The 12778-nt window shown below is 38.7% G+C and overlaps 2 protein-coding genes across 2 annotated transcripts; both read left to right on the top strand.

The window, feature by feature from the left end:
- The first annotated feature begins 1606 nt into the window (after window positions 1-1606).
- LOC113881462 (olfactory receptor 12D2-like) lies at window positions 1607-2533 on the top strand. Its single transcript, XM_027524490.1, has one exon. It carries the CDS (start codon window positions 1607-1609, stop codon window positions 2531-2533), a length of 927 nt encoding a protein of 308 aa, XP_027380291.1.
- A 7813-nt stretch (window positions 2534-10346) lies between these two features.
- LOC113881209 (olfactory receptor 12D2-like) lies at window positions 10347-11273 on the top strand. The gene has a single exon (XM_027524044.1). It carries the CDS (start codon window positions 10347-10349, stop codon window positions 11271-11273), a length of 927 nt encoding a protein of 308 aa, XP_027379845.1.
- The last annotated feature ends 1505 nt before the right edge of the window (window positions 11274-12778 follow it).

Raw genomic sequence — 12778 nt, 5'->3', positions numbered from 1 at the left:
CTTGTATGACCTGAGTCCCTTCACTCTTCATGTGAAACTACCACAACATTGTTAATTGGCTAAACTCCAATTAAAAAAAGAAAGTTTAAAGTTTGGGGGGGGGAAGAAAACATAGGCCATTGAGACCTATACTGTCTGTGATTCTTAAACTAAGAAAGAAGTACAGTAAGGAAAGAAAATAGGAATGATGGGAAAAAAACAAAAATGGAACTCAAGATAGGAGTTCCCCAAGGAGAATTCTCTCATACTGCAGGTATAGAAAGATCCTCCCAAACCCCAGGGATATTCTCTCTCAGGGTTTGTCTGAAGATCTGTGGAACGTAAAAGACAGGCAGAATTTCAGAAAGTAGAGGTTTTGGAAGATGAAGAGCTTATGTATCTGGTCCCAATATAAGTTGTCCCTTCAAATACATTTTTACTCTTTATTTTTCTCAATGTTTTTCTATTATTTACTTTACAGGAGTGTCAACCTGGTAAGCTTTCTTAGCAGTGAACTTGAACACTCAAACAGGTAGGAGAATGAGCCAGGAGACAGGCTGAGGAGTTGCACTTATTGTCTGCCTTCTTGCTAGTATTGAAGTTGAATGCCCAGGATTTCGGGCTAGTTTCCTATCTTATGATGGACTCCCCATTGTGTTTGTGGATTATGAAGGCTCTTTACTGCCTACATTTTTATTGCCTTTCTCTAAGTGTTCTCCAGAGTAAATATGTGATCTTTAAATATTCAGGATGCAGTGAAATAATCATTTGGTACATAGTCTGATTACTATTATCTTTAGATGTTAGGAAAAGGTTCTCTTCCCCAAGGATTTTTGAAACAATTTTATTTTGCGGGTAGAGAACCAAAAATGAAGTTTGGCATATCATGCATCTCTTAAGCAGGAGTGATAAAGTTGAACAATATAAAAATATACATGGTTATCAAGGAAAGCTACTCTGAATACCTGGAAGCCAGCCTTCAATAAAGCTGAAATAATGGTTAGATATTTACTCAAAATTTTTTCTAGCTATAAGGGTGAGAATCCCATGGGATTGCTAGAAATGTTCCCTACTGAATTCACTTTTTAATTCTAGTCACATCAACTCTTTTTCTTCTCCTTTCAAGGATTTTCCAAATTTAAAATATTTCCTTTTTATATAAAGCATTCCATGGTTTGCATCTCTATTTCAATTTCCTTAGAGCTCTTACTGTCCTCTCTTTGTTGATTACTCTTAAGTACATCAAATGAGTTCTTACTTTGTTAAGAAAAAGCAGCGTAGTGGACTATTTAAAAATTGACTCTCTGTTAGATCCTAGGATGATAAAACACAAATGTTATTAGAGAAGAGGGTAGGCTGGCAACATGCTCTGAATCCCTGGAAGAAAGAAAAATATTGATAAATCTAATTTTTTAAAAGTGTTTGAGTAACAGTCCACAAACACCATGTAACTTCAATATTTAATAATCTAGTGGCCCAAATATTGTACAACCTGTGATGCTGGGACTATTTAAACAGCAATGCTCTCTATCTCAAAATATTATTGTCTGGGTGAGAAAATTCTCAGCAGGACTCTGGTTCCCATCAGAGATCGCATTCCATGTTATTTTGTCTTTTCTTTCAAGTGATGATGAATCGAACATCAGTCACTGAATTTCTCCTCCTGCCAGTGACAGACATCCAAGTACTGCAGCCTGTTCTCTTTGTGCTTTTCCTTGCAATTTACATTGTCAATGTGGCCGGGAATGGAGCCATCCTGATGGTTGTCACCTCTGATCCAAGACTCCATTCTCCTATGTATTTTTTCCTGGGAAACCTGGCATGTATAGATATCTGCTTCTCCACAGTGAGTCTGCCAAAGATGCTGGAGAACTTCCTCTCTACACACAAAGCAATTTCTTTCTTGGGCTGCATAAGCCAGCTTCATTTCTTCCACTTCATGGGCAGCACAGAGGCCATGTTGCTGGCCGTGATGGGCTTTGACCGCTTTGTGGCCATCTGCAAACCACTTCATTATACTCTTATCATGAACCATCAAGTCTGTATCCAGATGGCTGTCACTGTCTGGATCATTGGTTTTTTCCATGCCCTGCTGCACTCAGTAATGACCTCTCACTTAAACTTCTGTGATTCCAACCAGATTAATCACTTCTTCTGTGATGTTAAGCCATTGCTCAAGTTGGCCTGTGGCAATACTGAGCTCAACTGGTGGCTGGTCAATAATGTCACAGGCACCATTGCCACGGGTGCATGCTTTCTAACATTCCTGTCCTATTTCTATATTATTATCTATCTTTTCTTCAAGACCCACTCTTGCAGCATGCTTCGTAAAGCACTGTCTACGTGTGCCTCCCACTTCGTGGTAGTTGTTCTTTTCTACGTCCCTGGTGTTTTTGTTTACATTCATCCTGCCTCAAGTAGCTCCATGGACCAGGATCAGATCAGTGCCCTTATGTTCAATGGGGTCACTCCTGTGCTAAATCCACTGATCTATACTTTGAGGAACAAGGAAGTAAAGAGGGCCTTGAGGAGGATGATTTCAAGGAGTCAATGACTTGAAGAAGTCTGGAGAACTTTTCTCAGGCATAAATCAAGAGGCAATGAGAAACTGGAGATATGGAATTATACTGCTTGGCAGAGTATTTACTGTCTGTGAAACAAAAGGAACTGTCTAAAAGAATAATAAATGGAAAAGTCCAGTAAGTCATGTTAAACAATGCATTCCTAAATAATAAAATGAAAACTTGAATAAATGCGATACTGATCATTGAATTTGATTTTGAGATATCAGTTGATAAAAATGATTTGTTATCTATTTTTTTGTGTTCTTGAATAAAATCAGATACAGAAATTTGCCTCAATTACTTATACGTCGTATAGTTGGATAGTACTTAAGTATGTTTACCTATGTGTTCCCTGCAAGTTAACATATCATAATGTAAATAATAAAATTATACTGTTTCAGGGACTTCTCTGGTGGCCCAGTGGTTAAGACTCCAAGCTCCCAGTGCAGAAGATACAGGTTCAGTCCCTAATCAGGAAACTAAGATCCCACATGTTGCATGGCACAGCCAAAAAAATAAAATAATTTTTAAAAATTATTACACTTTAAATTAAACTGTTTTCTTAAACTGCTACACTTTAAGGATTTTAATTTAGGGCCATGGACTCCACAAGAAAGAAAATGTAAACTCACATATGAGTTAAAGGACATTTTTAAGCAGTATGTCATGATTTTTTTCTCTAAGCAGAGAGGCAAGTAATTAAAATAAACAGTAGTCTGAGTTCTAATTAATACAGACAGTGTAACTAATGGTTTATCTAAAGAGTTTTGTGAACTCTGACTCCAAAGATATTTAATAATTCAATTGAATAACCTGTCAAAGATTATTTTAAAATATTGTTCAAAGTGGAGTCAGCTTGAAAAAATGTCAGGAATATCTTTCTAGTTCATTATTATGTTATTTTCCCCTCAATTTCTGGTCATGGAAAATTGAGTTTCAAAATTCTTCCTTTTTATTTAGCTTTTTGATTTCTATACTTATTTTCACAGACTGTAACATGATATATTATGATGTAATACCAATGAAATATGCTGCTGCTGCTGCTGCTGCTAAGTCGCTTCAGTCGTGTCCGACTCTGTGCGACCCATAGACGGTAGCCAACCAGGATCCCCATCACTGGGATTCTCTAGGCAAGAATGCTGAAGTGGGTTGCCATTTCCTTCTCCAGTGCATGAAAGTGTAAAGGGAAAATGAAGCTGCTCCGTCATGTCCAACTCTTAGCGACCCCAGGACTGCAGCCTACCTGGCTCTGCCATCCATGGGATTTTCCAGGCAAGAGTACTGGAGTGGGTTGCCATTGCCTCCTCCAATGAAATAGGAAGAATTCATAAAAAGTTTTTGTCTTGTTTTTCTTATCTGTCACCAAACTTATACCAAGTGAAAACTATTAAATAGTAATTGCAGAAGTATTTTTGGAGCTAATTGACAAGAATTACTATGTTCCTCATTTTCTAAGGTCCTAGAAATGCCACTGGACCTAAAACCATGGTGGGGGCCAGCACTTAAAACTATTTAGAGATACAGAATGCTGTGGCACATCAGTGGTGAAGAGTCTGCACTTTCATTCTCGAGGGTCCAGGTTCAATCCCTGGTTAGGAAACTAAGATACCACAGAGCCAGGCAGCACAGCCAAAAAATAAATACATTAAATAGAGATATAGACAAATAAGACTGTAAAAGAATATTTTGAGCTGATAGACTATTCAAATTGTTTACATTCACTTTTGTGAATCCAAAGGATTTGGTTCTGCCCTTACTCACGTGTTTCTTCTATCTTCCAACTCTACCTTCTTTGGCCTCTTAATTTCAGTTTTGTTAATAAAAGATTGTATGTGGCAGGAAGATATCTTACACTCTGGACTGTCTCAGAATTTCTATTGAACAAAATTTTTGACATAATCCAACCTACATGGAGTCTGTAAACTATAGAGGAGCACATGATTACCTATAGTTGCATGATACACTGTCACCCTAAACAAGAAGGTTAAACACTTGTTGTTGGGGGCCAGAGTGAGGCACTCCGCCCATGGCAAAGGTCATGAGGAAGGACACTCGACATATGCAAAGGCAGGATCGAGCCTCAGGAGTCCCCCTGGAAATCCTCGAGCATCTACCCCCATAACCAGAGCCTGTCTGCTTTACTACTTTGTGCTCTCACCTACACCTCTGACTTTACGGGGGGCTGTCCCCCACCACCTCTTTCGGAGAAGGAGTTAACCTAGAGCTCCTGGGCGTGACAAGAGTGTTTTAACCTACAAACTCCTCTGAAGGTTCTCTAGCCTGCCTGACAGGCTTGTCCGGCCACATGTGATTGCTCACAGCCTCCCAACCGTGAGAGGCACAAGATGCTTTAAACCTTCTAAAAACAGGTTCCTTAGAAAAGTTAGAAAACTATTAGTATAAGTTTAATGGGCTGACTAGAAATTGTATTGGTGAAGGGTTTCTCATTTGTTGAGCCAATGTTTGTTGCTAAGTCTCCATATCCCCTGCCCTTACACACATTAATGAATATATAGAAGAAATAAGTATTAACGTTTGATATAAATCACGTTAGACCTTAGGCTAAGTAAATTCTTTCCTTAACTAAAACCCACTACACCCTCACCCTATAGGAATGTAACTTTATTTGGGTGGCGTCTGTTTTAAGAATAATCACCCCTGGAGAAATAAGTGTCCTGGTTGACTCACCGCTGTCACAAGGAGAGGGTCATAAATTTTCAGCAGGCCTGGCCAGAAGATGATGTAACACCCCTAAGACCTCTGTATACATTTGTATGAAGCACCTGACTTTGATAAAAGTCAAGACTGCTGACCCCGTGTGACTTTTGTATAACACCTCAGTGTATAAAAATAGACCATGGAAAATAAAGAATTGGGATCAGTTTCTCGAAATACTTGTCTCCCCATGTCGCTCTCTCACTCTGGCTGAGTCTCCATCTGGAGCATGGAACCCGCCATGCTTACTAATTATGCCTGGGCTTCTAAGATCCGACCGGGGAGGCCTCAGTGTCTCCTCTCCTTCGGGAGAACGGAAGGATGCCTGCGGCCTATGTAAGTGGTGCAAACTTCTTGTCTTGAAGTTTTATTGGTCTCCTGCGTAAACCAAGCTGCTCAGCCTCTTTTCTCCACTGAATTTTCCTACTGAGCTATCCTCATTCTATTACTGTTTACATCTTTAATTAATATCTAATTGAAGCTATTGTATCCTGATCCTCACCAACGCCGTCCCTGCTTCAAACTCCCTGGATCAGCCGGGGCTGGACCCCGGCAGGTTATTTAATTCAACTGCATTATTTTGTGATCCAGAAATTGGGAAGAATACAGCAGGGAAGCACTGACTCTGTTTAATGATGTTACAGGTCTCAACTGAGATGACTTTATTTACAGATGTATGAAAATAATTTGATCAACTGCGATATATTTTCATGACAGAAATTCTCAGAACAATAAAAATAAAAGGACATATATAGCAGTTTATGCCTGTATGTCAGTCTCTTCCAACTAATCTTACTTAAGGAGACAGGGCAGTAATGAGGCAGAAATTGTGAAGTTTTAAGTATTCTTTCTAATTTTATTTCCAAATCAATATTCAGCTTCTGCTTAATTGTTCATTTTATTCCTCAACCCAATCTATAGGAACTTTTCTCAAGAAAAAAATGTCTCCAGGTTTTTCTCTAATGAGTAATTCTGGGAACAACTGAGATCTAGTTTCTTAGCAAGTTTAATAACTTTTATCTTTTTTAAATTGAATTATGGTTTATTTACAATATTATCCTACTATTAAGTGTACAGCATAGTCATTCATTATTTGTACAGATCATGCTCCATTAAAAGTTATTACAGGATAATCACTATAATTCTATCTGCTACACAATGTATCCTGGTTGCTTTTCTCTTTTCTTTTTTAATGGATAAGCAACAAGGATACATTGTGTAGCACAGAGAATTATATTATTATATTACCTTTCCTTTTTCTTTTTATTTATTTCTATTTATTTATTTATTTTTAGGCTTCCCTCATAGCTCAGTTGGTAAAGAATGCGCCTGCAATGCAGGAGACCCTGGTTTTACCCCTGGGTTGGGAAGATGTGCTGGAGAAGGGATAGGCTACCCACTCCAATATTCTCAGGCTTTGCTTGTGGCTCAGCTGGTAAACAATCTGTCCACAATGTGGGAGATCAGGGTTCAATCTCTGGGTTGGGGAAGATCCCCTGGAGAAGGGGAAGGCTACCCACTCCAGTATTCTGGCCTGGAGAATTCCATGGACTATATAGTCCATGGGGTCGCAAAGAGTAAGACACGACTGAGCAACTTTCACTTTTATTTTTTTTTAAGTTTTATTTTTATTGGTGTATAGCTGATTAACAATGTTATGTAGGTTTCAGGTAGACAGCAAAGGCACTCAGCCATACATATATCTGTATTCATTCTTCCCCAAACTCTCCTCCCATTCAGGCTACCACGTAACACTAAGCAGTGATCCATGTGGTAGAGATCAATCTCTCTCTCTCTGGCCCAATTATATTTCTTTGCAGTTTGCTGATATGGACAACCTGCTTTTGACTGCCATGGGTATCAACTGCTACGCTGCCATCTGCCATCCTCTGCACTATGCACTCCTTTTTTTTTTTTTTTTTTTAATTTTTAAACTTTACAAAATTGTATTAGTTTTGCCAAATATCAAAATGAATCCGCCACAGGTATACATGTGGTCCCCATCCTGCACTCCTAATGACTCTTTGCAGATGTGGGCTGCTGGTGGGTGGGTCATGGGGAGTGGCCCACTCTGACTCTTTGACCCAAATCTTGATGCTAACCTATCATTCTATACTAATCTAGAGATGCCTCATTTTTTGTGTGTGATTTTAAACCTCTCTTAAGGCTTTCCTGCTCTGATGCCCACCATAACGACGACCTGATGATGGTTCTGACAGGACTCTGAGGAATCAGCCCTCTCTTCTGCATCATAAGCTCTTATGCCCATATATTCCTTGCTGTAGCTTGGGTTCCATCAGCACAGAGGATAAAGAAAGCCCTGGCCACATGCACCTCCCACATCTCCATGGTCATCCTCTTCTATAGCTCAGTCTTTGCCACCTACCTGAAGTCCCCAAGCCACTGCGGAGTGGAAGAAATGAAGCTGGCTTATGCATCTGAAGAAAGAAATTGCCTTGTGAGTAGAGATGGAGTCTTCCAGCAATTTTGGCATCCCTTTAAAGATGTAGAGATTGTCAAGGAAGGACAGAAATAAAAACATGTGAAATCATAACAATAACTTAAACTAGGAGCACATAATTATTATTTATTTGTATTATATTCATGGCATACTATAACAAGCAATTATTGTAATGAATATATAATGAACTGCAATGCAACAAAAATGAACTGTGATACATGGACAAAGTACATGGCATATACAATAATAATTAGAATGCTTGGATCCATGTCACATTGCATATAGGTATTCCTTGGATGAAGCAGAAAGAATATTGTTACCTAAAGGGTACAGCAATAAGTGAAGATACACATTGGAGAGACCAGCCTCAGTCTCCTAGACATAAATGTGAGCTTTGGGGGTCCCAAAATTAAAGAAAATATTTAAATGTTACTACCAGCGGTGAATAGTCAGATTTGAAAGGCACAAAAGCAATACTACTTCTTCCTAGTCCTCTTTTTTGTTTTCCATAGAATCACAGGAATAAATGAGTATAATATTTTAATGATAATCAATTTTCTGTATGGATCAATGGGATCTGACTGGCCCTCATTCCTTAACGGTCATTGCCCGATTTCCTTCCATTTTTCCATGGAAGTCCTCAACATGAGAAAGTGTATCCAAATCTCTGTCCCAGGAAATGAAAGGTAATTAAAGAAATCCTGAGGCCCTTGAGAACTGTACTGTCTGTGGTTATGAAACTAAGAAAGAAAGAGAGTAAGGAAGGAAAATAAGGAAAAAATGGAACTCAAGATCAAAATTCCCCAAGGAGAATTCTCTTATATTACAGGTATAGAAAGGTAACTTGTTTATTCTTTCAATAATCCTCCCAAACCCCAGGGACACTCTCTCTCAGGCTTTGAATATGTCAAGATCTGTGGATCATAAAAGACTGGCAAAATTTCAGAAAGAAGAGATTTCAGAAGATGAAGAGCTTATGCTGTAATTCCAGTATAAACTATCACATCAAATATTTTTCTACTCTTTATTTTTCAAAAATTTTTCTACTATTTACTTTTCAGAAGTGTCAATCTGATAAGCCTTTTTAGCTATGAATTTGAACACTCAATCAGGTAGGAGAATGAACCAGGAGACAGGCTGGGGAGTTGCCCATATCCTCTGTCTTCTTGCCTGTATTAAATGTACAAGTCAAGGATTTAGACCTGTTTCCTATCTTACCATGAACCTTGTCTTTGTGGATTATGAAGACTCTTTGTTGCCTACATTTTTATTGCCATATCTCTAGGTAGTCTCCAAAGTAAATATGTAATAGATAAATATTCAAGATGCAGTGAAATAAATATTTGGTACAGAAAATCTCATTGTTATTTTCTTTAAATGTTAGGGAAAGATTTTGCCCCCAAGGGAATTTTTTTAATATAATTTTCTTTTGCAAGCAGAGAATCCAAAACGATGTTTGACATATGTATATCTTGATCAGGAGTGATAAAGTTTAACAGTATACAAAATATACATGGCTATCAAGGAAGGCTACTCTGAATTCCTGAAGCCATCTTTACAAAAAAGATGTGCAGCGTCCAGCACAGCAGGTGAGAAAGACCTGAAACCTGGGAGTGGGGGGAGCGGGGTGGGGGGTGGGGGTGGGGGGGTGGGGCACGTAATGAAAAGACAGATATATATATAATTTGGCAAGAGGGGAGTCAGGGGGCCCTCCTGCTCTCCATGGCAGGAAGACAAGATGGCTCCTTTCAGCCCTCACTTTTATTGGCACAAGTCCCATGAGATCATTAGGAAATAGCTATACTGGGGAGTTTGATCAACGCACCATCAAGAGGAAGTAAAATTAAGCCTCTGCTGTTAATCAGGAACATCTTGCTTGGTTTCCATGAGGACGGACACAGGGGCAGCCAGTGAAGCAGAGCAGAGAGCACAGCCAGCTCCACATATGTCTGTCGGGCGTGCTTACTAGGACAGTCTCGGGGGCGCGGTTTGCCGCACCCTCCTGTCATGGGGCAGGTTCTGATCTCTGCCCTGCCAGGCTGCAACAAAGATGTAATAAAGGTTAGATAATTTCTCAGAATTTTCTCTAGCTACAAAAGTGATAATCCCAGGGGATCTCTGGCAATGTTCCCTAGTTGATTCACTTTTTTATTCTAGTCAAATCAAATCTTTCTCCTTTCAGAGATTTCCCAAACTTTGAATGATTCCTTTTTATAGGAAGTGCTCCAATGTCTGCATCTCGGTTCAGATTTCCTTATAGCTCTTATTATTGTCTCATTGTCTATTTTTCTTAAGCAAAAACTCAGATGGTTTCTTCCTAGGTCAAGAGATAGCACTGTGGTGGAGTGCTTAAAAATTTACATTCTTTTGGAGTTGATTTAGGATGATAAAAGGCAAGTTGTATCAGAGAAGATGATAGTCTGGCTAAATCCTGGAGATAGAAAAATATTAATGATAAATCTAATTCTTAAACTGTTTGAGTAACAGTCCATAACCAACACGTGACCTTATTTAAATAGCAATGTTCCTCAAAAATTTTATTGTCTAGATGGGAAATCCTCAGATGTGGGACTCTGTTCCCATCAGATATCGCATTCCATATGTTATTTTCTCTTTTCTTTCAAGTGATGCTGAATCAGACCTCAGTCACTGAATTTCTCCTCCTGGGAGTGACAGACATCCAAGTACTGCAGCCTGTTCTCTTCGTGATTTTCCTTGTAACTTACATTGTCAATGTGGCTGGGAATGCAGCCATCCTGATGGTTGTCATCTCTGATCCAAGACTCCATTCTCCCATGTATTTTTTCCTGGGAAACCTGTCATGTCTAGATATCTGCTACTCCACGGTGACTCTGCCAAAGATGCTGGAGAACTTCCTCTCTACACACAAAACAATTTCTTTCTTGGGATGCATAAGCCAGCTTCATTTCTTCCACTTCCTGGGCAGCACAGAGTCCATGTTGCTGGCCGTGATGGGTTTTGACCGCTTTGTGGCTATCTGCAAACCACTTCGTTACCCTCTTATCATGAGTCATTGGGTCTGTGTCCAGATGGCTATCACTGTCTGGATTATTGGGTTTTTCCATGCCCTGCTGCACTCAGTAATGACCTCTCGCTTAAACTTCTGTGGTTCCAACCACATCCATCACTTCTTCTGTGATGTTAAGCCATTGTTGGAGTTGGCCTGCGGGAACACTGAGCTCAATGAGTGGCTGCTCAATACTGTCACGGGGACCTTTGCCGTTGGCCCATTTTTTCTAACACTTCTATCTTATTCCTACATTATTATCTATCTTTTCTTCAAGACCCATTCTTGCAGCATGCTCCATAAAGCACTGTCTACTTGTGTCTCCCACTTCATGGTAGTTGTTCTTTTCTATGCTCCCGTAGTTTTCACTTATATTCGTCCTGCCACAGGTAGCTCTGTGGAGCAGGAACGGATCATTGCCATTATGTACAGCGTGGTCACTCCTGTACTAAATCCAATGATCTATACTTTGAGGAACAAGGACGTGAAGGGGGCCTTGAGGAGAGCGATCAGTAGAAGACTCTGACCTGAAGTCTAGAGAATTCTTCTGAGGCATAAATATAAAGGGGCAATAAGAAAATTGACATGTGAAGTTATACTGCTTTTCTAATTGTTTACCATTTGTAAAAACAGAAGGAAATATATAAAGGAAATGTAAATGGGTGAGTCCAGTATATTTTGTTAAATAATGCATTTCTAGATAATATAATGGAAACTTAAACAAACAGACATGGAATCTTAATGCTGAATCTGTTTGGGAGATATCAGTCGATGAAACCGATTTGTTATGTATTCTTTTGTGTTCTTGAATAAAATTAGATACAGAAATTTGTCTTAGTTACCCATGCACTCTGTAGTTGAATAGTATTTAGGTCTGTTTACCTGTGTGTTCCCTGTAAGTTTATATATCAAAATGTGAACAATAAAAGTCTTATGCTGTAATATTTTAAGGTATTGCATTAATGGCCCTGATTACTCAACCAGAAAAATAAATGTAACTCACATATGAGCCAAAGGATATTTTTAAGTGATAAATCATATATGTCATGATTTGTTTTTCTGCAATCTGGAAGCAAGTAAGTACTTAAAGCAAAACATATTTTGAGTATTAATTAACAGAGATAAAATAAACAATGGTTTATCTAAAGAATTTTGTGAACTCTGACTCCAAATATGTTTTATAAGTCAATTGGACCACCTGCCAAAGATAATTGTAAAATATTGTTTTAAGTGGAGGCAGCTTAAAAAAAAATCTCAGGAATACCTTTCTTGCCCATTGGTATATCTTCCCCTCAATTTTGGGTCTCTTGAAAATTGAGTTTCAAGACTTTTCCTTTCAATATATTTTCTTTTTTATTTCTATATTTACTTTCATAGATTACAGTGTGATATAATATGATGTAATATCAGTGAAATATGAAAAACTCATCCAAAATTTCTCTTGCTTTCCTTACCTGTCATCAAGCTTACACTAAGTGAAAACTATTAAATTGTAATTGCTGAAGTGTTTTTGGAGTTAATAGACAAGAATTACTTGTTCCTCACTTTCTTAGAAGTTCTTACAAGTGTCACTGGACCTGAAACCATGGGGAGTGCCAGCACTCAGAACTATTAGAGATACGGGATTCCCTGGTGTCCCTGGAGTGGTTAGGACTATGCACTTCCACTGCCAAGGGCTGGGGTTCAATCCCTGGTTAGGGAACTAAGATTCCACAAGCTGGGCAGCACAACCACAGATTAAAAATTATAATAATAAATAAGTAAAATAGAGATAAATACAGGTAGTAAGAATATAGGAGGATATTTTGAGGTTACGGACTGATCGTTCACATTGTTTACGTTCACTTTTGTAGATCCAAAGAATTTGGTTCTAATCTTACTCACATGGTTCTCCAACTCTACCTTCTATGGTCCAGTTTTGTTTCAGTGACAAAACAGTGCTGATTCCAGTTTTGTTTATAAAAGAAAGTGTTTAGTGGAGAAGGCATCTTAACTCTGAACTATCTCAGACCAGAATTTCTATGGATCAGA

Source organism: Bos indicus x Bos taurus, chromosome 23 (genome assembly GCF_003369695.1).
Source record: "Bos indicus x Bos taurus breed Angus x Brahman F1 hybrid chromosome 23, Bos_hybrid_MaternalHap_v2.0, whole genome shotgun sequence".
In the NCBI taxonomy this organism is placed as follows: domain Eukaryota; kingdom Metazoa; phylum Chordata; class Mammalia; order Artiodactyla; family Bovidae; genus Bos; species Bos indicus x Bos taurus.
The sequence above is the reverse complement of the archived record's forward strand: the minus strand, read 5'-3'. Positions and strand labels throughout refer to the sequence as shown.

Bases quoted from the DNA above. Each gene is read 5' to 3' on its own strand.
- LOC113881462 (XM_027524490.1), top strand. From the start codon at position 1,607: ATGATGAATCGAACATCAGTCACTGAATTTCTCCTCCTGCCAGTGACA.
- LOC113881209 (XM_027524044.1), top strand. From the start codon at position 10,347: ATGCTGAATCAGACCTCAGTCACTGAATTTCTCCTCCTGGGAGTGACA.